Source organism: Thermobia domestica, chromosome 2, assembly GCF_964235325.1.
Source record: "Thermobia domestica chromosome 2, izTheDome1.hap1.1, whole genome shotgun sequence".
Classification (NCBI taxonomy): Eukaryota; Metazoa; Arthropoda; class Insecta; order Zygentoma; family Lepismatidae; genus Thermobia; species Thermobia domestica.
Window position 1 is genome coordinate 183,776,053 of NC_137455.1, and position 27,381 is coordinate 183,803,433.

General features: G+C 35.8%; 1 protein-coding gene across 1 annotated transcript; it reads right to left on the reverse strand.

The window, feature by feature from the left end:
• Mthfs (methenyltetrahydrofolate synthetase) lies at nucleotides 1–25,717 on the reverse strand. Its single transcript, XM_081748223.1, has 4 exons — nucleotides 25,357–25,717; nucleotides 18,371–18,498; nucleotides 7,222–7,349; nucleotides 1–1,694 (listed from the first exon to the last, which is right to left on the reverse strand). Exons 1-4 carry the CDS (start codon nucleotides 25,495–25,497, stop codon nucleotides 1,471–1,473), a joined length of 621 nt encoding a protein of 206 aa, XP_081604349.1. The 5' UTR covers nucleotides 25,498–25,717; the 3' UTR covers nucleotides 1–1,470.
• Between the last annotated feature and the right edge of the window lie 1,664 nt (nucleotides 25,718–27,381).

Here is a 27,381-nt window from a genome sequence, read left to right on the forward strand (position 1 = left end):
TTAAAGAATAAGAAAATATGTTTTATTTTTCTTGTTGAAACACGGCTAAAAGGAAATTATAAACATTACCAAAAAATAGAGCTTTAAAATTTAACATTATCCTCTCCTTTGAAATATTAAAAGTTTATACATTAAAACCCGCAAAATTTCAGATTTATATACATGTAAAACTAAAACCTACAACAGTAGTATATAGGACTAAGAAAATCAACAACACAGTCATGATTAAAAATGAAAGGCTAAAATACCCATTTCCTGTACTAACAACTCTATATTTTACATGTTACTGACAGCACTTTTCTTTTAAGTACATGACAGCTCTATCGCTAATACCTTCAGAATAATTCACTGAATTTTCTAACTATTGTTTATTTGTCTTAACACATATCAGACACTATTTTTTCTACCAAATTAGCCACAGAAAGCAGTAATTAAGTATTTCAACAAAATCATGATAATAAATGAGTGACACGGTTAAGAGACATTATTTTGTTGGGAAACGAAAGACGTCAATGGACAAAGTGGATTGTAAATAAGTTTTACTTCCAAGTTAGTTGTAGAAAGAATCAGGAAAGGACATCTGGGATAGGGTTAGGGAAATAATTTAAGTATATATTATCGAGGGTAATTTGATTGTAGAATAGATTATAGAAACGAACAAAACTGTTGAAAACACATACGACATACCTGTTTTTTTTTCTTTTCTTTCTTGTTTAAGTACGAATATCAAAATGAGATCAGCTATAACTACATGGAGCCTAAGTATATTACAACGGCAGTATATTCTTTAAGTTTCTGTATGTAATTAATATATTCAAATCACAGTTATTTCAAAATTTGTTAGCTACCAAATGCCTTTCCTTCCTCTGTAATTATAAATTTATACAAATTATATGTAAAATAAAATATATAAAATATATGAAATAAAAAGAATTACATATACACATAGAATATTCGGAAACAACTCCAAAAACCTTTAAGAAATGAAATCACACGAAAACAAGAAAATAACTATAAAGCAACATGTATGCACAAACGCGTCATTTCAGAGCAATGATAGCTCGACGAAAATTGGTAGTAGCAATAAAATATAGGGTCGTGCGTCAACAACGAAATGTCGCATTAAAGTCGGAGACAAGGTTAGCCTCCAAGTATAGACGGAAATTTATGTCTTCTAGAAGCGAAAAATGATAAACCGGGAACTGAAAAGTGGGACATTCCGTTTTCATTGATACATCAATGGAATCTAAGCTCAAACTAATCACTACGCTCTTTTACCCGACCTTTATCTAGCATTTCGTTCTCAAATTGTGACTTTTCATATAGTTCCGACCGCTATAACTCAAGAATAATATATTTGTGCACCCATGTTGATCTATAACTATTTTCATGTGATGATTCTTCCAAAATTTTTTGGTGTTATTTCCGAACACCCTGTACATATAAAAAAGAGCTTCAGCAACAACTTTCTTATTCTTCGGGAAACAACACAAAATCAATTATTTTATCGTACTCAGTGACGGGTACTTTTTCGACCACCTGTTCTTTGAAAGCTAAACCAATAGTAGTTGGTGGTTTTGTCTGTGAATCAAAGCACTTTCCTAGGAATGTATCATAATAGCCTTTCCCATGCCCTAATCTACGACCGGATGCAGTAAAAGCAACTGCTGGGACTATCACTAAATCAAGGCCACCTACAAAGAAGAAATCCGTTTTCAAATTAAGAGTTTCATTAATCTGCATTTTAGGAATATGCCATGGTAACATAAATAAAAAAATAATTAATTAAAAATATATATACAAATAAATAAATCTTCGAAGTCAGTTGAACTCCATAGATCTCCCGTATGTTTAAACTAAGGTAACATATAATGTAATAGTTGCAATATGAGATATTGTTGTGTACCTATTTCTACAATAGTATGTTAGAAAGGCTTGGTTTCTGTCAGGGTTACTTGTACGCTGAACGGGAGTGAAAGACCCCCTTCACATCTGTTGGCTGTAGTTTTCATCCAGTATCTAATGAATCTGCCTCTATTCACGATCAGTGGCGAAGTGTACATTAAAAAATTAGTAGACACACAACATCACATTATATATATATATATACAGCGTTCATTTTCTAAAAATAAAGATGCCGATACGCTGGACCTCAGGTTTATAATGATTAAAAGGTTGCTTACCTTTCAGGGTAATAATAATAATAATAATAATAATAATAATAATAATAATAATAATAATAATAATAATAATAATAATAATAACATAATATTCAGTACCATATCACTGCAGTTTTGTAACCAAAAACTCTTACATACATATTATATAAAGATGTAAGAATCAGATTTTTTAAAGTATCTTAATTGTATAATACAATACACGTAATAATAATCAATATTTCTTAGTGATTTGTTTCTCACTTATATCTCTTTCTGTAAAGGGCGAAAGTAAGCTGCTATTGTTTGTTTTCAAAAGGCATCAAGAGTTCCCCAAACAGTGAATTTCAATAACAACACACCTACAGTACATTGTTCACACAATATTCTTCAGAGTACTAATCATGCTACCAAAATGTTCTACTAACCTTTACTAAATTAATGGATAAATTTTGCGAAAAAAAAAATCTTGGGGTTGTTTTCACTTAATCCTTTTCCTAATGAATAAAAATAATTAACTGGATACAAATAAAATGGGAATTGAGTAAATGCTCTTCTACGGAGAAAGTACAGAGGTGGAGTCTCAACAGAATTTTTGTATTGGCTTTCAGTTTAATCGATTAGAAGCTGTACAACCAGTGTTCGTAATTTCATATTAATTTATAAAACTTAAATTGTCAACAAAGATAAGTGCAACTGGGAGAGCTTGATTCACAATTAAATGAATTTTCAATTCTTACTGCAATCAGAGATAATTGGACGGTCGGGATGAGCTTCGAAAATTTTAAGCTCTACGTAAATTTGTGCATAATTTTTGACGTATTTTTTAATCTTACATATTGTATTCTTCACACTGAATTTGGAACCCCTCGGAAAGAAGTGTTTAGAGGAAAAGAGTAAAAACTCTCATTTTTGGTATTTTCGAAGTTTCTCGTCAACCCCTTTTTAAGACAGAAGAGGAAATATTCCGTTCTCATTAAAAAGGTGACGGCAGGCCGTACCGTTGCGTACTGTCAGAAAAACACACAATGTATATAGCGAGAGAGAGGGGGGAGGGGAGTAATGTACCTTATTTCTAGAAAATGTGGTATTATTCGGAAAATTTCGACTTTGAAGGAGCAATACATTACTTTATACTCAAAGAGTAAACATATACACTAAACGATACTGAAAACTCACAACATACAATATCTATGAATTATTAGGAATAATCAGAGGATAGCCTTTACATATGGCGAACCAGGCAACCGCCTGGGGCCCCGCACTTCATAGTACTACCCTTGATTTAAATATTTATGGTCAAGTGCGCCATTTAATAAAATTACGAAGTTTACAAAATCCTAATTAACCCGATTACAGTTTTATAAGTAACCCATCTGCAGGACACCACAGCATGCATCTTGAATAAAAATATTCCCATTATTCCCTCCATCAGCGTCGAATTTATGACTAGGTAAACATGCCAAACTACCTAGGACCGCAGAGCTCAGAGGGGCCGCAAAAGATAAAAGAATCAAGGAATAATTTCATCAGTGGACAACATATCACAGAGTGGTGTAGTGGCGAGCGAAGAGCTTCCGGCCCTAAATGGAAGAGAGGCGCAAGCAGTGGCGAAGGGTGATAGTTTCAGGAAGGTAGGCCCAATGTTCTACTACTAATAATAATAATAGTAAAATGAAACGGGTTAGACATAAATATTTTACTACAGAAATACAAGAAGAAGAATTCACATAAATTTAATGCAATTGTATAGTCCATCGACAGCACTTATTCGATCCGGATCTCAATTCTCATAATGAAATTGACGTATGTGACTCATAGATGATCCTAATTCGTCATAATGCAATTTAATTGTTTTAATTGGCGTGATCGGGTGAGGAAGATGGACTATCACATTATCTGCGCTTCACAAGACACTTATGTTGTTTAGTATACATGTACTGAAACAAACTGTGCTTGTAAAATTTTGTCTTTAATTATATTGTTCAAAACACATGCCAAGCATTCAATCAAGATATTTTGTGTGTCACTTAATTCCCCTTTAAAAACAGAATCAGACTTAAATATTTTTTATACACTGCTCTTTATTTCAACAACTACAAATACTGTATATATATATATATATATATATATATATATATATATATATATATATATATATATATATATATAATGCATGCAGAACTCTCTTGCCCTCCGTTTGTTCTATTTTCAACACAGACGTTGGTCTTCGCTCCTTAATAACATATTAATTTTCAAAAGACCACTGACATAGAAGATTTTTTAATAGGAATTATATTACGTATATTCATATTCTCCACTTACTGACATTTTCTCTCATTCACTTTTGCAAAAGTAAGAAAAAATATCACTCACAATATCTCAAAAACACACACTCTTTCTAATGAACTTAATGAGCCTGATATTGTAATGCCATCGCAACGGAATAAAGGGGCATTAGTTTGCGATAATAGGCATAGCGCCTTTAGAATTGCTTGTTTCAGCTTTAGCGTTGCGTTCGAGTCCGCAAAATTAAGTAAAGTTGGAACGGAATGGAGCCCACGTTATCTTGCTCTTTATTTGTTTGATATATCGAATCGAAATCGAAGGTCTCCAGGGAACGAAAGTCGATAAGCGCTGAAGCTGGTCTCCTTCGCAAGTTATTACCAACACGTTCTCTCGCGGGATTTTCTAAGTAGCTTGGCGGTAGTTCTACTGCCGCCTGAGACACTGCTCGGTGAGCCTCCCAGCAGTGGTGCCAACCACGATTTCTTTATCGAAATATTTTTTTTTTCAACTTAGAAAATATAATGCATTCTGTGCAAGGAAAATGAATTAATTATAAATTATAATTTCTGAAAGTAAATGGGTAGGCCGGGCCTCAGGGCCTCTTACCACCCTTCGCCACTGGGCCCAAGATGCCTGAATCTGCTACTGGCCTTCTTCTACGTATGTATTCATTGTATTAGTGAATCCCGCTGCTCTTCATCTTATTCTGTAGTATCCTCTGATCAGCCTTGCGCAAACGACATTTTTTTTTTTTTGCAAAGTATAGCGACGTAAAACTTAAACAATAAGTTTGCTTTCCAATACTAGCTAAGGTTGCTTTGGTGTAAAGCCAATTAAGGGGGAAAAAATGTCGTTCGCAAGCATCAAAGTTTGCTGAAAATTATTTTACCACAAGCTATTAAAATCCATTCAGTACTTGCAGTAATAGCAAGAACAGTTCCTTTAAATGAGATGGTAACGAATTTTCGAAACCAACTCACTCTGCCCATTGATATTCACTGAGGTGAAGAGCTTACATTGGTAGACTCGCCAGTGAAAGGTTTATCAGAAAAGCAGAAAGCAAAATGGCCATTTATTTAGAAAAGGCATTTGATAGAGGAACTGGGACATCTTGGTGGAAACGCTAAAGAAGATTGAATTGGAGAGCAAAGATCGAAGACTCATAAAAGAGAAAATTGACAATGGATATTATAATTGGACGAGATGTTCAACAAGGGTTACAAGTAGTATGCACGCCTCTCTTAGAAAATATCAAACAACAATCGAAACAATTTGCTACTTAACAGTGTATAGTTTTCATCTACAGTACATAAAGAAACAATCTATTCCAGCAGAGTAAAAATTATCAAATACATCAGATAGGCAACGAATGGCATACATTTTAACGCCATAAAATTAACATTTTCCAGATTTCCTCGTAAACTACGCATGATGATTTACTTTTCAAGCATATCATTTTGTTCGGCTCGTTAAAACTAAAACGACGAAGACATGGTTGACTGAAAGAATGAACATCAAATGTGTAGGTTACTAGAGAAACTCTGAAATGTAAACGAAAACTAAAAAACAAAGATAGGAATGGTGAAAAGAGTATTCAGGACGAAGAAAAGTGATGAGCTGGGAAATAAAGAATTATGAAAAAGACTTCTCAAATGTTTAATGTTGAGAATTGTACTGTACGGAACAGAAAAATTGACAATACGGAAGAGCCATAAAAACTACTGAAGGAATTTTAAAATTTGGTCTAATTAAAAGTGAAGAAATGACAAAGAGCAAGATGAAAAAAAAAAAAAAAATGCACGACTGGAACTCTCTGTATATCACTGAAGTCGAACCTATAGAGGATTGCTGTGATATAAAATTAGTTATTTCTTTCATTTATCATACATAAGAGTGAAGAAAATCAGATGGTTGGAAAATCCAATAATGAACTGTTGTCGAAAGTTGGGGAAAGAATAGCAATTTTAGAAATAATTAAAAAGAAGCAAAGGTGGCTTATTTGCGCAGAAATTGTTTTGTGTCAGGGATACAACTGAAGCGAAGAAAAAAGAAGTAGATTATAATTAGTGAATGAATAAAGAGGATGATTCTTATGTCAGAGCGAAGAAGTTGTCGGAGGACCAGAGTGCATGGAAGCTCCTAATATGCGCCGAGGGTCCTGCCAGTAATGGCGAAGTATTTACGATTTTGTTTTTAATTTAAAGCATTTCTTTACATTGAAGTAAAGGCAAAAAGTCAAAATGCAGAAAATCTGTAAATCCTATTGTGCAATTATGCTCCCCTTTCTAAAAATATTACTTAAAAAAAAGCTTAGTATATGCTTCAATTAAAAAAAAAAAAAAAAAAAAAAAAAAAAAAAAAAAGGGATGAGTCAAACAAGTCTAGAAGGCTGACAATTAGGAAACATTCGCCCCAACTGTTGTGAGCTAAAACATAAACATACATAATATTTACTTAATATTATATTTTTCTATATAAACTACCATTGAGCAAGGTCTCTTTCTAACTATGAATCCTTGCACTAAAAGTGCAAAATTTATTTACGAAGTGATAGAGTGTATTTTATCTCTATGTTAGTAACTGAACCTGGTGAACAAGGCCACAGTTTAAGTGGTTGAAACTGCCCAGTCTTACAGACGCAATCAACGGAACTAGTGTGTTTCCACTCGTCACTTTTAATATTTCTATTATAGTTATTTATGCTCTTGATTTCAATATCTTCAGGGCGCAGAACCTAAATATATATATGCTTCACTATAGAAAATAAGTTTCTTACCTGTTTCAAGGGCATTTTCTCTATTATCTGACACTGCAGGTTGCCGGATATTCCATTTCGTCAGTGGAAGGCTCTCTAAATCTTCTAGAGAATGTAGTTTTACCATCTCCATGACTGATTTATTATACCTACAAAATATATACTACAGTTAATATGTGCCTTTATACTACGATTTACATAGAAGTCTACCGTACATAGTTCGCTTTATTAAAAGAAAAAAAAAATACATATTTTTAAGTATGTTGTTTTGATAATCATGATAAGATTGAAGGAAACAACAACAAATCTGTCAAAATGACTGATACCAAAAATCACATTTAGGATCTAATTACAAGGCAAGTACACAACTGCACATCTCAATGATAATAGCCTACTTTCTCTCCTTCAGCATTTTCTACACGCAATCTTCGAGTATAGATGCAAGCGTTGTATCCAGATATTTTGAATACTCAACCGCTTATTTTTTAACCTTATAGAATGTTTCCTGAAGTCTATGAGTAGTGTTAGAATAACAATAAAATGCTACTCTTTAGCGCAAACAATATTGATGCATCTACCATACAAAATTCATTCATTCACTCTCTCTCTCTCTCTCTCTCTCTCTCACTCACTCACTCACTCACTCACTCACACTCACACACACACACAAAAAGCAAGGGAAGAATTTACATTTATAGTTGCATGAGCGCTGAAACTACATCTAGTAACATTAAGCATATGGCAGGGAGCTCCTAGTTCTTAACATGGAGAAGCACATTTATACCTTCATCGCTCCTATTTTCTCATATTGTCAACAAGCGGTTGCAGTCACTTGATATTCCCAGAAACCAACTTTCATAGGATTGTGGTTACGAATTTCTCCACTTAGCAGCAATTGACCATCCATCTGATTTTCCGTGTGTATAAGTGGCAGAGGAATGGGGAGGGGGGGGGGGGGAAAGAATGACGCTGACGAAATGGAAATATATTTTGCAAAAACAAACAGATTTAATCGTAGTGGTGCTGCATACATCTACAATGAAGTTATTTTCACGACGACAGAGGGACTACTGCTTAAAATGTTCTGGGTCTGCGTTTAACCCTCCTATGTGTTGTTATCTAGTTTAAGTGTAAATAAATAAATAAATAATACATTGGAACATGAATAATTATTAAAACACACCTACTTTACGCTTTACAGTAATCGAACGACAATAAACATTATTTCTACAATGAAGGAAACTAATCAAAGAATAATTCTTTAATGGATGTTCACCAAAGATGATGACAATGCTCGTTGAAACGTTTGTGTTGAATTGTCATATTAATGCTTTGGTGAGTATCTTCCGCAGTAATTTGTTTCCAAGATATGTTAAAAGCACGAAACAATCACATCACAGTCAAGTCCTTTCACCCTGTGATACATTTTACTCTTTCTTTTCTGTTAGACCAACTGTTTTAACTCTCTTTTTTTTAGACATACGCTACGCTAACACGCTCAGGAATTTTAATAATCATTTTACTTACTTGTAATTGTGATTCCTGAAAACAGTTTGTACTTCCTAGTTTTCGGCTCTCCCCTTGATCTTTGTTCACGAAGGATAAAAACAGAAGGGGAAACAATAAAAACATCGAGAAAAGTAAAAAGGAACATAGATCTACACACTCACCAGCGACCAAAGCGAATGTATGAAAATTCTGTTTATCGTGTTTAAGACTTACTTCATTGGAGCCAGACTTAAATGAAGAGTCCGATTACTTGTTGAAACTTGGTAAAATGAATGGATATCTTGTTTCTACCTTATTGAGTTGGTATAATTAGGTGTATTCCTTTTAACCTTTTAAGTTTTTAACGTTCCCACAGACCTAAAACCGAGACCACCGCCGAAAAGTGGGTTGGACTACCTACTTTTCCGCAGATTGACAACTCCATCAAGTACGATTTTTAATGGTTTTCGCACAGCATTAAATCCCCCCGCCACCAAAATTTTGGAAAAAAGTATCACTCAATTCAAGAGTCCAATGAAAGATATCAGATAAAATGCAGCTGTCTGGAGGGTTATATAAGCACGAACGACAAAAAGAAACTTAAAAGTACGGGTGAAGGAACATATCACAGTTGCTAAAACAGAACATCCGGTTTAAAGTCTGTAGAGACATTTAAAAGAAATACAACACAATGTTGTTGAATGAAAACTTCTCTTTCGAGTCAAAAATGAAACACAGACTTGTTTTAAAAAATTTCTTTTGTTTTTCTTAAACAATTCAAATATAGAGAAGGACTGGTTAAGCAAGGGATAGAAGTCACTAAATAAAAAGTATATACAACATTGGCACCAAAACAGAAACATCAACATAAGCTAGCAACCTTCCCTATGTAAACAAAAGAATGCACAAATCGAGCCCGCCATTCCACAATTACTGCACCATCATTCGACGTATGATTAGCAGCTATGACAAGGTGTTCATCGCACTGTTCTACCCTGGTGAGCCCGTTCCTTTTATTTTTCCAATGTTTTTATTTGTTTTTCCTCCCATGTTTATCTCTCTTTTTGATTTGACAAGCACAAGATTTCAAATGAAGTAACAATGGTCGAAATTGTATTTCTACATAAATGCATTTTTTCCTGACACTTTAAAGTAGTGAAATAATAACAATTAACATAACAGAGCTTCAAAATGACTACCAGTTACCTCAACTGGACAATCTCTCTAGTACTGTTTTTCATCTCTCTTTTTTACAGTTTGTCGACAAGCCATTCAAGACTTGAAACCTAAGTGTATCTATCTAGTATTTCGGTGTGTGTGTGTATGTGTTAAGCAATCACGAAAGCAAATAACAAACTTGTGTCCGTTACTACATTCAAATCCTTTGGTGCCAAGTATATACGGGTATTTCCAGTTATGGCGGATTTCTCATCTCAAGTTCAAAATCGAAAGAAAACAGGCATTCACGACACTTAAAAGGATTTAACTACACAAGCTCCGCGGATCATCCATAGGAATTCGTCACAACATCTTACTTAGCCTTATTTGTCGACCACATTTGAGCTGAGTAATACCCGGGGCCGTTTTTAAGCATTGGTCATGGCTCTGGGTCGCTAATTTTCTCAGACCAGATATTGTTCAGAGAAATATAGTATTCTCTATTATTATTATTATTATATTATATTATCTTACTATATTATAATATGTATGTATTGTTATTTTATTTATTGTATAATGCTTCTATTACAAATATTGATCATTCACTTCATTCTCTCAATTTCTTTTTACACCGGGATTTATTGATAAGGAAGGTGGCAATATTTTAACACCCTGGGGCGGCAAAAATGTTTAATACGTATTTCAACTTTTTTTTTTCTTTCTTTTTCTCCAGCTAACTTGCATAATATCCAGCTATAATATTTCATCCATCTCTCATGCAGCTCATTAGTATCCAAATTTAGCACTGGTTTATCTTATCTATTCTAACTCTTCGCGCTTAAAAAATTCACTTTTTCACATTACGATCAGTTTTATGCAAAATCTTTAATCACCTATCAATTTCATTATTATTCTTTTCTAATTTCTAAATGTTTTGATAAGCTTGATATCAGATTTTTATTTTCGGAATCCCTGGTAACCTTTAACTTAACGTTATATTTCTTTTTGTATACGTTTTTATATAACCACGTTTGATATATCCACTGTTGTGTATTATTCATAAAGTAATTTTTAAATCCTTTAATTTTTATTAAATAAATTTCTATCTACAGCTCTTTTCAGATGAGAAATAACATGATCACTACCCAATGGTATGCGATATTTAGCGCAGCGTTGCCGATTGCAGATTCCTCTTTTCCTTCTCGCTCTTAATTCATAATGTCAAAAATGTTATTCCAGTAAAATTGAAAATACAGGGTGAGTCAAAAGTCCTTCGACACCTGCATAAGTTTGAAAATCGACGGGAAAAGTAAAAAGTGATTATGGGAACAGAGGTTTGATGAGGGGCCGCTACTTTTGGAGTGTATGTCATTCATGGCCGCCATCTTGAAATCCGCCATTTTGGATTCAAGTCAATTTTTTTAAATCGGAAGGGGAGGTGTATGGCACATCAAGTAACACTAGCTTGAGCTCAGGAATTTAGTGGTGTAATTTTTTTTTTTTTTTTTTTTCTATCTTGTACAGTTTAGAAGTTAATAATGCTCAAATGTGGCAAATTACCTTGATATTGACCCAGTTCTCTCTTTGTTCCAGGTGATCTAAAATGGGTCTGACACGTGAACAGAAGATCGAAATCATCCTTATATCAGGGGAACACAGCTATCGAACAATAGCAGCTGACTACAACAGACGGCACCCAGACAGAGAACCGGTATCACACAGCACGGTGGCTCACGTGATCACCAAATTCCGGGAGACGGGCTCTGTTCAAGATAGGGCACGTAGTGGGCGACCAAAGACTGCCACCAATGAGGAAACTGCAACCGCGGTTGTTGCGTCGTTTATGAAAAGTCCTAACGAAGTACCCGTCGTGTGTTTCTAGCATGTGCAATAAGCCAATCCTCCGTTGTCCGGATATTGCACACCAATCAGTGCCATCCTTACAAGCTGCACATGCAACATAAACTGAACGAGGATGACCCTGATCGCCGGTTGGAGTTCTGCATGTGGGCTACTGAACAGCACGAACTGGACCTTGCGTTTGCCAAGGGCATACTGTTCAGCGACGAGGCGTATTTCACTTTGAACGGGGAGGTTAATCGACATAATTGTCGATACTGGTGTGACGCAAATCCGAACTGGGTTGACCCGAGTCGAGAACATAGTCCAGCGAAGGTGATGGTGTGGTGTGGCATATGGGACACCCGCATCATTGGGCCATTTTTCAGTTACAACACCTTAACTGCACCACAGTATTTGATGCTGCTGCAGGACCTTGTGTTCCCTGCCACACTGAACGCTGACGGCATTTTCCCATCTTATTTTCAGCACGATGGAGCCCTTCCACACTATGGACTTGGTGTCCGTGAATGGTTGAATGAACAACTGCCAGGGAAGTGGATTGGTCGCCGTGATCCCGTGGAGTGGCCGCCCAGATCCCCTGACTTAACGCCCCTTCATTTTTATCTATGAGGACATCTTAAGCAGATAGTGTATGCTGAGACAATCCGTTATTTGAGACACCTGGAGGAACGCATCCAACAGGCCTGTGACCAAATTTCAGGAGACATTCTCCTCCGTGTGCAGTCAGAGTGGTTGCGGCGACTACAGTTGTGCATTGCACGGGATGGACAACACGTAGAACATGTGTTGTAGCATTCAGTATCAAGGTAATTTCCCACCTTTGAACATTAATAACTTCTAAACTGTACAAGATAGAAAAAGACAAATTACACCACTAAATTCCTTAGCTCGAGTTAGTGTTATTTGATGTGTCATACAACCCCTCTCCATTTAAAAAAAAAAATGACAAATCCAGAATGGCGGATTTCAAGATGGCGGCCATGAATGACATACACTCCAAAAGTTGCGGCCCCTCATAAAACCTCTGTTCCCATCATCACTTTTTACTTTTCCCGTCGATTTTCAAACTTATGCAGGTGTCCAAGGACTTTTGACTCACCCTGTATTCATTGTTCATGCTGGAAATAAAATATGAACTAGATTAATTGTTTTTAATTTACTCCATTACAATTTCTAAAAGCTCGTCTTCTATTTCATCCTGATATCACCATTGTCTATAATAGTTCGTACGAGGATGAATCCAAAAGAAGGTTACAGCATTGAGGAAAAATATGTATTAATAAGTGAGAGAAAATACAAACGTAACGACAGTGGCATATGTGCCGATCACTTTTACACATAATTACCAAAGAGATTCCGGCATTTACCAGGGCACAGGACTAACTTTTCTAACTCAGGTTGGTAGAAATCACGTCTCAGACAATTCAGCCAGTTCTCAGCTGCTCTTTTCACATCACAGTCTGAAACGAATCTTATTCCAGAGAGGTACTCCTTCAATGCAGGAAAAAGGAAATAGTCACAGAGAGCCAAATCTGAGCTACAGAAGGGGGCCTCCACATTTTCCATTCGAACTGCTACAGCAGTGCTTGAGTTTGGCGAGCAGCATGGAGCCTGGCATTGCCATGCAGGAAGATGATATCTTCACTCAACATGCCAGGACGTTTTCATCGGATGGCTTCACGTAATCTGGTGAACGTTGCACAATAACGATCGGCAGTTACGGAATGGCCACGCTCCAGATACTCGAGCAGGATCACACCACATGAATCCCAGAAAATGGTTGCCATAACTTTACCGGCAGAGGGTGTAACCTTAAACTTCTTTCTCGTTGGTGATGCAGCGTGTCTCCACACCATATGGCTCTTTTGCTTGTTGGGACGAAATGATGAAGCCAGGTTTCGTCCCCAGTAACGATGTGATCAAGGAAGTTTTGGTTGTCAGCGTAGTACCGTTCCAGAAATGTAAGACTGCATGTTATTCATGTGTCTTTCTGGTCCTAAGATAACGCATGTGGAACCCAGCGGGCACACACCTTCGAATAACGCAACACGGAAGCATAGCTCAATACTAGCTCTGGCGCACTTGCACGAACATTTATTCTTCGATTATTTTTAATCGTTTCTTCACTCGTGCCGTTTTGATATCCGTCCTTGCAGAACTTAGACGACCGCTTGCTATTTATTCGGTTTTCCACCTTCTCTCTGTCTGGTTGAAAAACACATAATTTCACCACATCCTGTTTGATCATCGCTTCTTCACCATACATTTCCACGACCTGACTATGAATGTCCGACGATGACACATTCTTTGTCCACAAGAAACGAATCACAGCTCGCAACTCCAAATGAGAACAGTTTTGTAAATATCTTGCCATTTCACTCGCTGTCGCAATATCTACCCGCACAACTGCTCACAGACAAAGTGCCATCTGTTTCCTCTCCCGGGAAACAATATTCCCTCCACAATGCTTGCTCTGTTTCCATTCCCTTTTCTAATGCTACTGGTTGTAACCTTTTTTTCTTTTCTTTTTTTAATCTATCCTCGTAAAATTTGTCGCTGTGTTAACCTGAGTCCTAAATTTATTGTAACATGTTACAATTTTGTTAATTACTATTTCATGAAATCTTCTTTTGCAATTTTTCTATATATTGAGCAAAGGATCGCCCCAGTCTTTTTGTTACGTTGTTGGGTTTCCTCCCTGAGGACTTCCTTGCTTTAGCACAGATGAATCATACAAACGAAATGAATTCTAAAGCTTTTGTTTTTATAGCAGTAAATTCAACTTTCGTTTTCCTTTCTCTGATGTGAATTTCTTTTTTACCTTACGAACAAAGGTAAGAAGCCTTATTTTCGCTCAATTGTATCAGTTCTCTGCGTCTCGAAGCAGTCAAGTTTGTTTTGGATGCAATAAGTTTTGGTATAATTTAGATGTCTGCGTGTTTGTTCAAATAATCATGAGTTCCTATGTTGAGTAGAAGGGAAGAGAGAGAGGGAGAAATGGATCATGAAATAGTCAAGCGTGAAACGCGAAGAAAAAAGTCACATTGCCTAAGCCGGATAAAGAAATATTTGTTTCAGAATTATATTTCGAAAGAAATAGAACCGTCTAGTTTTTTTATTTCCACTATACATACGAAAATGTTTAAAAAAAATACGTCGTTACATATGCATCCACAAGCAAAGAGAGCCCAAGTAGTGTTAGTAAGTTATTTTGTTTACTATCCTGTGATACGTTACGGGTTCGATTTCATATAAGAGGGGAAATATGGAACAAAAGCTTGAATCAAAATCTACTAGTAGTTATGCGAGACATCATATTCTAAAGAGTTTCACAATTATTGTTTTATATGGAAACATCTAAAAATCTTTTTTATGACAACCAGTTGATAACAAACATGCGGTTTGCATATGTGTGTTCATAATTCATTTTTCTACTTGCTAAAGATAACAATTAATATAGTAATACAATATTCCTAGGAAGTGCGTCTGGCATTGACAACATTTGCAGCGGTCAGTAAAGTCAGTACGCACTATCGCCTATCACAAATGGACAACACCGAGTAAATACGATTGGAGAAAGTAGACAGCCTGTTCAAGGCCTGTGACTTACAATTTGAAAAGTTCTATAATTTATAGTTAACTATGTAAACTGTATATGTGTTCAATATTTCATTATATATATATACACGTATTTTCATGTAGTATCACTACCCAGGTTTCTCATCTGTTATTACTTAAGTAGTATCATATTTTCTCTTTTTTGCAGATGGGACATTAAACGTTGTTTAACCAGCCAACCAGAGTCGTCTTCACACCATTCCATTTCTTATCTCAACTATAAAGGTAACCAAGAAAGTTCTAACGCTTTCTCACCCACCACCTTCGAACATCGATATATCACCTAATACGTACCTGGAAGATTAAAAATAGTCCCCATTAGTATCGACGAACTTCTGCCAACGTTCTGGAAGGCCATGGATTCCATCACGGTAGAACTTGGTGGGCCGTGAAGCGAAAAAGATATCAACTGCACTTTGCACCTCTACTAGGGATCTGAACTGGTGTCCTCTAAGGTGATCGTCCAAGGAATGGAACAGGTGATAATCGGACGGTGCAGTGTCCGAGGAGTATGGCGGATGCAATAAGGTTTCTCATCCAAGGGACAGAATGGTGTTCCGGGTCATCCTAGCCACGTGGGGCTTAGCGCTGTCCTGTAACAGGAGGAACCCTTTGCGATTCGAAAGTGCTGGCTCCAGAGTTTTAAGTTTTTCTTGAACACGGCTCAACTGCTGACAGTACACAGTTGCGTTAATGTTCTGACCAGCTGGTACCAGTTCCCGATGCACAATGGCGCGAGTAGTCCACCAAACACTCAGGAGAATCTTCTGGTGTAGTGCTGGTTTCGGCTGTTTTGGAACGGTTAATGGAATGCTAACCAATGATGACGGCGCCCTGGAGCTTCGTACATGGCCTACTTCTCATCACATATGTCCAGAAATGGCTCCATCTTCAGACGAGACAGCAAAGAAATACAAGTGTCTGCTCGCGTTGCCTTCTGGCCCGGAGTCAAATCATGTGGGACCCATAGACCCAACTTGTAGTGCTTCCCAAGTTGATGGATGTGCTGACGAATGGTTTCTCCACTCACACTGAATTGTAACCCCAGTTTCTCACATGTCTGGCCACTGTTCGCCTCAAATGCTGCATGAAGATCTTCATTTTGGACATATGTTGGTCGTCCGGCACGCGGTAGGTCTTCGAGTGTTTCGTCACCGTCCTTAAGCTTGTTAAACCACCGTTGTCCTGTTCGCGTAGTCACGACTCTGTCACGAAAGGCCTGGCATATCTTCCTTCGCGCTGCAGCGGTGTTTGACAGCAGTTTGAACTCGTACAGCGTATACGCCCTTATGTCGCTCTATGGAGGTCCCGTGTTCACTCTGTCCTTACGCAAATTCACGGTGTACCTTAACTGCCACAATCAGATAGTATGTTGGATATACCCACGCCAACAACTGGCCTTTGCCTTATCTCTATTCGTATTCAATTCACGGTGTGAAGGCCAATTGAATACAGATCTCCGCAAACAGCGACAGAACTTTCTTGGTTATCTTTATAAATAAGTTAGTATTTTCTTAACACCTTTTCTTCTGCACAGAGGTTAAACGCCCTCCCAGAGAAATTATTCCAAACATTAGCATCTACCGCAACAAATGAGCATAAGACAGCTGCATACATTGAAAACTTGATGCACGTTCTCTATATATCTTTGTACAAAATATGTTATTCTTCCTATAAGTAAATCATCTTCTCAGTTAGCTGAAGTTAACTTTTGTCCTCCACCTGCTTCTATATTGTGTCATATTCACTGTGATGCCACACTGCACCATCGTTCTTCACACAATCTCCCCTCTTTTTTGATCGGGCTCGCGTCTCCCATTTAGTTCTATAGGATCTACTCGGTAATCTACGTATTCCGAAGGTCTTCTTATTACATGTCCAAACCATTGAAATCTACTTTCTCGTAGTTTTTCTACTACTGATCTCACCTTTACTGTTCCTCGGATCACTTCATTCTTAATTTTGTCCTACCGTATAACCCCACATATCTACCGCAGTATCTTCATCTCTGCAACATGCAACTTCTGTGCCTCTCTCTTCATCATCACATATTCCGCTCGTATAATACGGCAGGTTTCATAACTACTTTGTAAGCTTTTTCTTAAAGCGTATTGGTACCCTATGTTTACACAATAGTCCTGCTAATTCTCTCCATTTTGTCCATCCGCCGCTAATTCTGCTGTTAAGTACTTGAATTTCTTCGTCCTTACTCCCTCTTGTTCGTCCAGTTGTATTCTTCCATTTTCGATTACATTTTTGATGAATGAGCAATGTAATAAAACTTATATTCGAACTGGAAATAAATTAATTATAATCTAAACAGTATAATAATGAGTGTTGATACAACCTAATTTCTAACAAAGAAATATGTTTCTTAGTAGCTTTAACAATACCGTATGTAATCAAAAGAAACACTTAACTTATTATGAACTCACTTCGCTTCTGTTCAATTCCACTACTTTTGTTGTTGATTATTTCGACGACTAATCTGCTCTCCCTCCTTCATTATGCAACTTCGAAAAATGGATTAGTACTAATACATATCCTTTTTTGTTTTTTCATACTTGTGTAACGAAATTTGTTTTAAAAGACAGCCCATTATATATAATAGAGTACAACCAAGGTTTTTCGCGTATGAAATGAAATGAAATTTCTAGATTTATGTCCATTAGGCTAAACAAGACAGATGATTAATCAAGTTGAATGATAATACAATAATTGGTGGAATAAGAATGTAAGAGGAAACGAGAAAACCCCGAATAAACCGACGGACATGATGTTGTCCACCACAAACTCACTCACCCCGGGATCAAAACAGGGAGCCCCAACACCAGAGGTAAGCACTCTACCGATGCACCACCGTACTCTCTAGTTTTTTCGTGTATCGTAACCAATTATACTTACATAATGTTAGCATACATACACACTCATTAAAAGAACTAAACAGAGAGACATAGCTTTCAAGTCTCTACAGGATCATGGTCAGTGTATAGAAAGGAGGAACACAATATATATTGTTAAGACAGCAACAACACAAACTTACCTAGGAATAAAACAACTTTTTCCAGTCTGGAAAATGTTTTCAATGATGCTATCAGTTTGTATCTCACTATTCATGCTCAGATACACGGAAACCCTCTTGCTTTCTTTATACTTTGGGTGTGAAAGAAGCTGAAAAGAATACACAAATTGAATGTAAGCCAGGGTATGTAATTGGCACAATCCATGCTGTTAAATCAAGGAAAAAGATTTTTTACCTAACGCGTCGTGTTATTATTATGAGCCAAAACTGTTTCGGTGAATGTCAGTTGGACCCAGCAACGTTGACCCATGATTGCGTACGAGTCTGGTTGTTCTAAGAGTAATGTAAATATAATAAATTCTTTTCGCTAGTATTATTTTTATTCATTCTTTCCTTACAATGTTTACTATATTATTGTTAAAGATTCAACGTAATTATACTACCAACTCAAGCGAGATATTTAGTTACTGTAATGGAAGATCATTAGTTTCCAAATTCCGTTAATTCATCCTCCACTGATTTTTTAAAACAAATCTTTATTATACATACATATATTGCCTAAGCGAAACCTTGACTATGTCTAAACTTCAAGTTCGATGGCCCAAAGCTTGGGCTGCACCCATATTTCAAACGTATTAAGTTCGTCAAGATCTATCACAATGCCAAGTTCCGTCAAGATCAGTTGAGTTTCATCGGTTGCCTAACATATACAGTAAACTATCGATTATTCTCGAAATTAGATGCCGCAAAATGGCCGTAAAAGAATACAAATCAACACGAAAATGCTTTTGAACAATTTTTATTTATAGTAGGAGGCCTACTCATACAATTGTGACTTAATAAAAAGTAGTTTTTCTATAAGTTAATTGATTCGCTTTATCACAAAAGAATTAGTCAACTATTTTCGTTTCCTCGTGTTAAAATACTTCTTTATTTCTGATTAACGCTTTAACGTTTAATTGTAGGCCTAATCGTATAACTTACTCTACCTTTGTAGATATTCTTTTAATATAACTTACTATAAAAATTTTTTTAAAAAAAGCCGAATAACCCACAAAGTGGACAATTCATTCGTGGATAATCGAGAGATTACCGTATACTATTTTTGTGATTTTTACAAAGATCAAATGAAGGACGATGGGGAACAATTTTTACACTAACAGATCTGTGACCATAATCAATAACTGAAATGAAGATAAGAATACGAATTTGGGATGTAAGAAGCATTTTGCACAGATTCGCCAGTTCAGGAAGTTGATACCATTCACTGATACGGTTTGGCTCTTAATAATAACACGACGTTATGTAAGATTGTTTCTCGTACATTGAAAGTAGATTACATATGTTTGAAACTTCAATATTTTCTTTGTTTTGTTTGTGTATAACATCAACTTACAACAAACTACCAGAAACTCGTACTTGATTGACGGCAGAAATTGACACATGTAATAATAATTGGTTAACTTACCACACTTATTATAAATTTCTTTGACAGTTTCAATAGATTCATTTGCCACCATCGGTAGGTTTCGAACAACAATAATCGTTTATTAAGTCGCCCTTCATAAGTTCTGTACATACAACAGTACAAGATGACATTTCATTTTGTGATGTGAGATGATTTTCTAGTAAAGGCTCCAACCTACCGATGATGGTACGCGAGTCTGACGAAACTGTACAACAAAATTACAGCAAGACACGGTAATTTACACTATGAGAAAATGTAACAAAAAAGTAAATATTAGTACTAGTTGCGTAAGATTTTAGACTTTTTTTTTTTTTTTTTTTTTGAAAAACGGGGAATGATTATTATATATTGTTTTAGCACGGCTATTCCAAGGATAAAACAACCTAAAATAAATAATTCGCCGTAATTGGGTAACGATCAGATTTGCAGACACAATGTGTTATATCAGAACAAAACAGCATTTCCTAAGGGTCTAATTCATACATCGACATACCTGTAAGGTACACAATAGTGAAGAAATAAAGAGATAAAATAAAATAGAGCAAAAATAGGCCTAAGTACGAATAACAATTGAACTCACCATAAAGGAAGCAATGTGGGAGAATCAAAGCATTTTATTTTCTCCTTTTCGGAAATGTTATTTTATCCCGAAGTATACAAAACACAAGGCTTACTGAAAGACAGTATGAGATGTGATTATGATGAATACATAACACCAGTGAGAAATGAGAGAATTGATAGTTTAGTGTGGTAATATGGAAAAACAAGTGAATTGAAGCACAGGAAGTGGATAAAAAAAAAGAAGAAAGAAAAGCATAAGTAAAAAAACACAAGGTAGAGAATGCAATAAATGAGTATTGAAGGAAACCAACCAGCAAATTGCTGTACGTAAAATTGGGTAAAGTTCGTTAGTTGGTATTCTGCTAAAACAAATAAAATTTCAAAGATTATCTGAATAGTGAAACAGTGATGATTGAATTTTATTTCTGAAAGAAAACCGCCAGAAATAAAAGTAGAAAGCAAATATATTTGAAAGAACTAAGGATCGCAATGCAAAATGTTGCAATACAGCTATGACATAACTCTTCCTTCTTTCATTTTCATCGATTTTCTTTCAAAAAATAAATGAATAAATAAATAAATAAAATAAAATATAATTAAAATACCAATATTTCAATATCCAAATAACCAATTTCAACTCATGCATGTTACGAATAAAATAAAAACACGAAAAGGAAAAACACATGCTAACTGTATCCTGTAACCGAGTAACTCACACAACCACCACCGTACACTAAGCTTTAGGTTATATTGAATCTCTTTTAACACGAACAAGTTTAACAAAAGGCAAACTACTAAAAATTATATCAGCGAATAGAGGAAATAAATTAATTTTAAACACCAATTTTCCTATAGGTGCAAAGTCAAGTTACTAAACATTAAACTACTAATAAATTACTCTCCCAAAGTGTATATTCAATCAACAGTAAAACACTCAGACAGTACGGATACCATGTGAAACAGTAGATATCGATGACAAGGTAAGACAAGACTTGACATAAAGTAGTTTAGACACTGAGGAGGGAGCGAGACCTGTGTCCCCAACACAAATTAAATAACAATAATATTACAATTACAATAAATATTTTAGCGTAGCGTATATTTGGCTCTCCAATTTTGGAAGATTTACAGATAAAATTCAAACTTTGCAAGAAAAGACATGTTGTTCATTAGAAAAACATTTTTGCAGGAGCCGGAATTAAATACAAAGTAATACAGCTGTATTTTGAATTGAATTGAATTTCTCTTTATTTCAGCGGGCGAGGTTCAGTCGGAGGCCGCTCTGCCACCTAACCCTTGTCATCATTACAAAGAAAAGAAAGAAAAAAATAAAGACACAAATAAGATACAAGATACAAATAACAACATAACATGATACATTCAACAATACTAAGGATAAATAAAACACTCAGTAAATATATATATATATATATATATAACTATACTCATACTGCTAATCCAATTTCATACCAATTTCACACTGTAGTAAACTTTTCATGTGTGCCAATGCTTTGTCTCTGATCTCTAAATAATAATGTTTGGAGTGATGATCTAAATGAATTATATGGTTTGTCAGTGATTGACTTTGGTAGGGAGTTCCATATTCTTACTGCCGAAATTGAAAATGCCTTCTTTGTTATTTTTAAAAAATGCCGGGGCATATTCAGTTTATTAATTTTTTCGGGTTATTATCTCATTCAGCTAAAATTCTGCTCCGAATACTGAACATAAGGTTATATGAAAGAACAAATAAAGATGTTGAGGAGGAGCAGTTCGGGTTCAGACGAGGCAAGGACACAAGAGACGCAATTGGATTATTAAGGGCGATCGGTGAAAGATTTATGGAAAAAGGGAAAGAGGTGTATGTTGTATTTATTGATCTAGAAAAGGCTTCTGACCGCGTGAATTGGGAATTGTTGTTGGGAGTTCTAACGAAGATAGGGTTGGAATGGAAAGATAGAAGACTCATAAGAAACTTATACATGAACCAACAAGTAAGTGTGAGGATAGGGGAAGAAATGACGGAAGAGAGTGCAATTGGCAGGGGAGTTCGACAAGGATGCTGCCTCTCGCCAACACTATTTAATGTCTATCCAGAAGATATAGTGAAAAAGAGCCTACATGATGAAGATGGTATTTCGGTAGGAGGTAGAATGATTAGATGCATAAGATTTGCAGACGATATGGCGCTTCTTGCAGAATCCGAAAAGAAAATCAATAAAATGTTAGAAAAAATGAGAAAGGGCTTTGAAGAATGTGGGATGAAAATAAATGTTAGAAAGACAAAAGCCATGGTGATTGGAACGAAGGAGTCTGTGTCAAATATAAAAGTAGGAGGGGAGAAAATAGAACAAGTGAATAGTTTTCGATACCTGGGTAGTATTCTTAGTAATGACATGAAGTGCGAACGTGAAATAAAAGCAAGGATAGGAATGGCGAAAGAAGCATTTAGGAGGAAGAAAAGTCTGTTTTGTGGGACCTTGAATAAAGAGTTGAGAAAAAAAGACTCATAAAATGCTTCGTGTGGAGTGTTGTACTATATGGGGCGGAAACGTGGACATTACGTAAAGGTGACGAAAATGACTGGAAGCCTTCGAAATGTGGGTGTGGAGAAGAATGGAAAGAATTAGTTGGGTCGAGCGGAAAACGAATGAGAGAGTGTTAGAAATGGTGGGTGAGAAAAGAACACTTTTAGATAGTATTAGGAAGAGGAAGAGAAACTGGTTGGAACATTGCCTAAGAAGAGATTGTATCATGAGGGACGTCCTAGAAGGTATGGTGGCGGGAAAGATGGGGAGGGGACGAAGGAGACTACAATTAATGGATGATATTAAAACAGAAAGATCATACGCGAAGACGAAGAGGTTAGCGGAGGACCGTGGAGCATGGAAGCTTCTCAGCTGCGACAAGTGACCTGGCAATAAAGGCAGAATACCTATGATGATGATGACTTCCTCGGGTATTGTAACGGTGAATTTTTGATCTACATGTTAATTTATGATGCAAGTAAGGTGGTGTTTTTTGTGAATTTGTTTTGTATAGTTAACAACATTATCGGAGATATCGTCTGCGGGACATGGTTAGGATATCGTTTTCATTAAGTACCGGCAGAATATGCTGAGACTTTCTGTAATTGAGAGGGAAGCGTATAGAGTAATTCTGTATTTTCTGAATTGCCCTAGTATTTTGAGTGAAGAGAGAGCTACGTTTACAAGTATAGAGTTACTAGTGTAAAATCTTTACAAGTGCTTTACGACCCGTCTGTGGATAAAATATAAAAAATGACTCTATTAGATGGTATTTTCTACCGGCAGTATGTGCAGAACCCGTATTTTATGTTTAGAGTGGAGCGTTATTAGTATGAAACAGTCACAAGTGCTATTGAAAGTCGTATCATTGCCAAAATCCACATCTTTTCACTACCCTCACTTACGCGCATCCCCATCATCGCTGACGCGCCTGCTTCCTTCGCACGCACCTCGCGCGGGCCAACTAGTTTCACCCTGCTCTGGCTCGGTTAGACAGCATTCGTGCGTTTTAGTTGCAACTTAGCACAGGTTGGTTTGTTTTTCCACTGTATAGTTTTTATGCCACACATCCGGATATCGTACTTATACGCAAATCGTAAAAGAAAAGTAAATATTCAACAATTACTTCTGGTGGCCTTGAATTTTATCTATGCAAGAGAGATATTTTCATATCGTCCAGCAGAAACGTTTTAGGGGACAAGAAGGATACTAGTGAATGCATTATAATTTTCTAACAATTCTTTCTAATGATGGGCCAAAATTAGACCAGTGGTAACTATTTAATTATTTGTAACAATTTAAATATGACGGTACCGAACTAATTTCGTAAAATTCCCCTCGAAATATCAACTAACAACTTTTTGACCCGCAAATTGGACTATAAATAGACCCCAAGTCTAACCCTTTGTAGTACTTGCATGTCTTCGATCTCTCACTCTTAACAATCATGCACGGGTCACGAAACAGCTTTCCTCCATTATAATAAGAATGGATTAATAGTTTGCGACGCATTTGCACAGGAAACACTGTATGCATGATCATTGCCTTAAGTCGTCCGAAAGTAACTATACCGAGGAATGGAACGATATATATAAAATTCAACGGACAATGTTTAGCAAAAGGGGGGTCGTTATTTTTTTCTAAAAAAATGTTACAATTTCAGTAGTTTCTGTTCATACTAGCTTAGTTTAGGTTAGGTTAAGTTAGCTTCGGTTACGTTAGGTTATGTTAGATTATATTACTGTAGGAGCCCAGCATAATTTTTTTAAAAAAAATAGTACTTCGCTTATTTACATTAATATTACGTTAGTTTGGGTTAGTTCAAGTTAAGTTAGTTCAGCTTATGTTATGTCGCCCTACTTGCTTCTTCCATTTCTCCTGTAAATTTTGTAGTCTTTACGTAGTTCTTGACCGCTTCTGCTAAACATTTACGAATTCAACTTTTTGAGCAAATTAGGAGCTGACTTCATCCAAGAGGCAGAGTATACGTCATAATTTTGGGCATGAATTTTGTTAACCCATGCCAGTTTATAAAACACCCGCTGGGGAAGGTTCTAGATTGCTGGTCCCCCATGTAGGTTAGTAGTTGGGTTGATTTCTTTTTGTACTAAAGTTTATACATTTAATTTTCACAGTACTGCCGAGCGAGTGTTAGCGAGTGAAGGCGGGTTACAGCCACGCAGGGCACGTTGATTCCTGTCTTTATTACTGATCAATGGGAAGGGGGACCAGTAATCTAGAACCTTGCCCACGCGCTGGGTTAGATTAATAAAAGGTTACGTTACTTTAACTTAGATTAAATTAAATTTTGCACAGTCTACCATGATGTAAGTAATCTTGACGGGACTTGACAGAATACAACCCCTAGTTTTCTATTGACAGACCTATACGCAAATTCTCACTAAAAAATGTTTAGTGCTTTGGTTTAAATTAGCACCTTATAAACCTACCTTTGAGACAACCACTTGAGATTGCCGTAGTACTTCGTCACGACTTAACAGGCTCAATTTTTGTTTGATTTCTTTTCGTAACGCAGACTTCGCTACTGATATTGCTGTCATATTTGATTCGGTTTTCTGACTCTCACTCATAGCAAAAATGCTACAATAACACACTATATCGTAAAGTTACTACTAAAATACTGAGTCCGATCATTTTGAAACAAATAAGTACAATCAAGGAATTGATCTTTAATGTTATCTAAGTTCAACATGGATTGTCCTTGTAATCATGTTTGTTTATCTTCTTCTATTTTTTTTTTTGTTTTTTGTTTTTTTTGTTTTTTTTTTTTAGTAATCTTAAATGCACACGTGCAAAATTTAAAACAATCTCTATTAGTCTTCTTCATCCTTTTCAGTAACAGCTGTAACCAATAAAAAAAACTGACGTATCATTGGATATTTCTTCCTCTTCTTTTGCTCAGTTATATCCAAAAATACTCGGGAATTTCTTCTCTGAACATTGTCATTCAACCTCTTGGAATGGCTACTACAGTATTAAAATGCTCCTGCATTTAACGTTTAATGCATCCAGCCATTTACATTTTAAAACATTCTATCAGTTTAAATAACCTAAGACGATTCTTTTCAAATTTTATATATTTACAATATAGTAATGACCATTTTTTTACGTTTAATGTCCCACTATTCACGATAAGTTATGTTGATCACTAATGCTACTTGTAGACGATCCAAGAAACCTTGAACAAGATCATTCAATACCTCAAATTTACACGTTCAAAGGAGTATTGTTCGAGACACTTGAACAAGATCATCCCCACAGCTTGGGGTTAAAATTTGTAAGGAATGAAAGGGTGATTTCACTCTCTCCCATTAAAAACTGTTACACGAGAACATGCGCGCACCCAGAATTTTTTTGTTGGGGAGGGGGGTCCAAACGTTGGAGGTTGAGTCCAATACTACAAGCCATGAATGGACATTATGTTGCACTCAAAAAGACGATAAGTAATTGTAAAATACTTCCACTTATAGTTTCAGAAAAAAAAAGTACAACTCGATTGTTTTTATACGAGAAAAAGTACAGGTGAAGATCAAATTTTCATGCTACATCAATCATTTCCCCGTTAAACAAGTATAGTTTTATTGAGAAAGTGTACAAATGTATTTGAGTTGGGAAGTTTGGGGGGTATTCGAACCCTGTGGATCCTCTGTGGGAGCGTCTCTGAACGAGAATTTTCTTTTAAAATACTTTTTGACATAATATGTCGTAGATTTTCTTTGGGGTCTCCCAATCGTTCCTTTCGCACTAAGTTGAAGTCAGTAAAAAAAAAAAAGTGAATTATTTTCTTTCAGTCCGTTCCGTAATTCTCAGTGCTTCAGATTAAAATCAGGCAAAATGAGCATTGACTCTCTAATGTGGGATAGATTACTGTTTCCCCCACCGAATAAAAATATGATTCACGATAACTTTCGTAAATAATATTAAGTGTTTATAGAATTTGGCGCTTATTTTTTGAGGCTCCACAATCATTCCCACTATTTGGATTTAAAATCAATCGAGAACAAGAGAGAAACTTATCTTCTCCCTCCTCCGGTTAAATATATATATATATATATATATATATATATATATATATATATATATATATATATATATATATATATATATATTCTATGATAACTTTCGTAGAAATTATTTGATTTTAACAAAATTTAGTAACTAGGCCTATACATTTGAAACTGACTCAATTAGCTGTTTCCATATTTTTTTAAAACTTAACTTTCGTTTAAAAAGTCGATTTTAGTCGAATATTGCGTATTTCTTTTAAGTAATTCCAATAGTCTCAATTGCTTGAAGTTGAAATGGGTCAATAATAAAGAATTGCATTCTTCTATATTTTATACGTAGGCTAGAACATATTTTAAGTGAAAATATATTAAAAACACTCCGATTTTTATAGAACACAATGTGTACTCGTATGTTTTGCTGGAAGTTAGAGACTTATTCCTATATGT

Bases quoted from the DNA above. Each gene is read 5' to 3' on its own strand.
- Mthfs (XM_081748223.1), bottom strand. From the start codon at position 25,497: ATGAGTGAGAGTCAGAAAACCGAATCAAATATGACAGCAATATCAGTA. The intron at 18,499-25,356 runs GTAGGTTTATAA...TATTCTTTTCAG, and splicing joins CTCAAGTGGTTGTCTCAAAG to CTTCTTTCACACCCAAAGTA. The intron at 1,695-7,221 runs GTAAGAAACTTA...TCTTCTTTGTAG, and splicing joins AGAAAATGCCCTTGAAACAG to GTGGCCTTGATTTAGTGATA.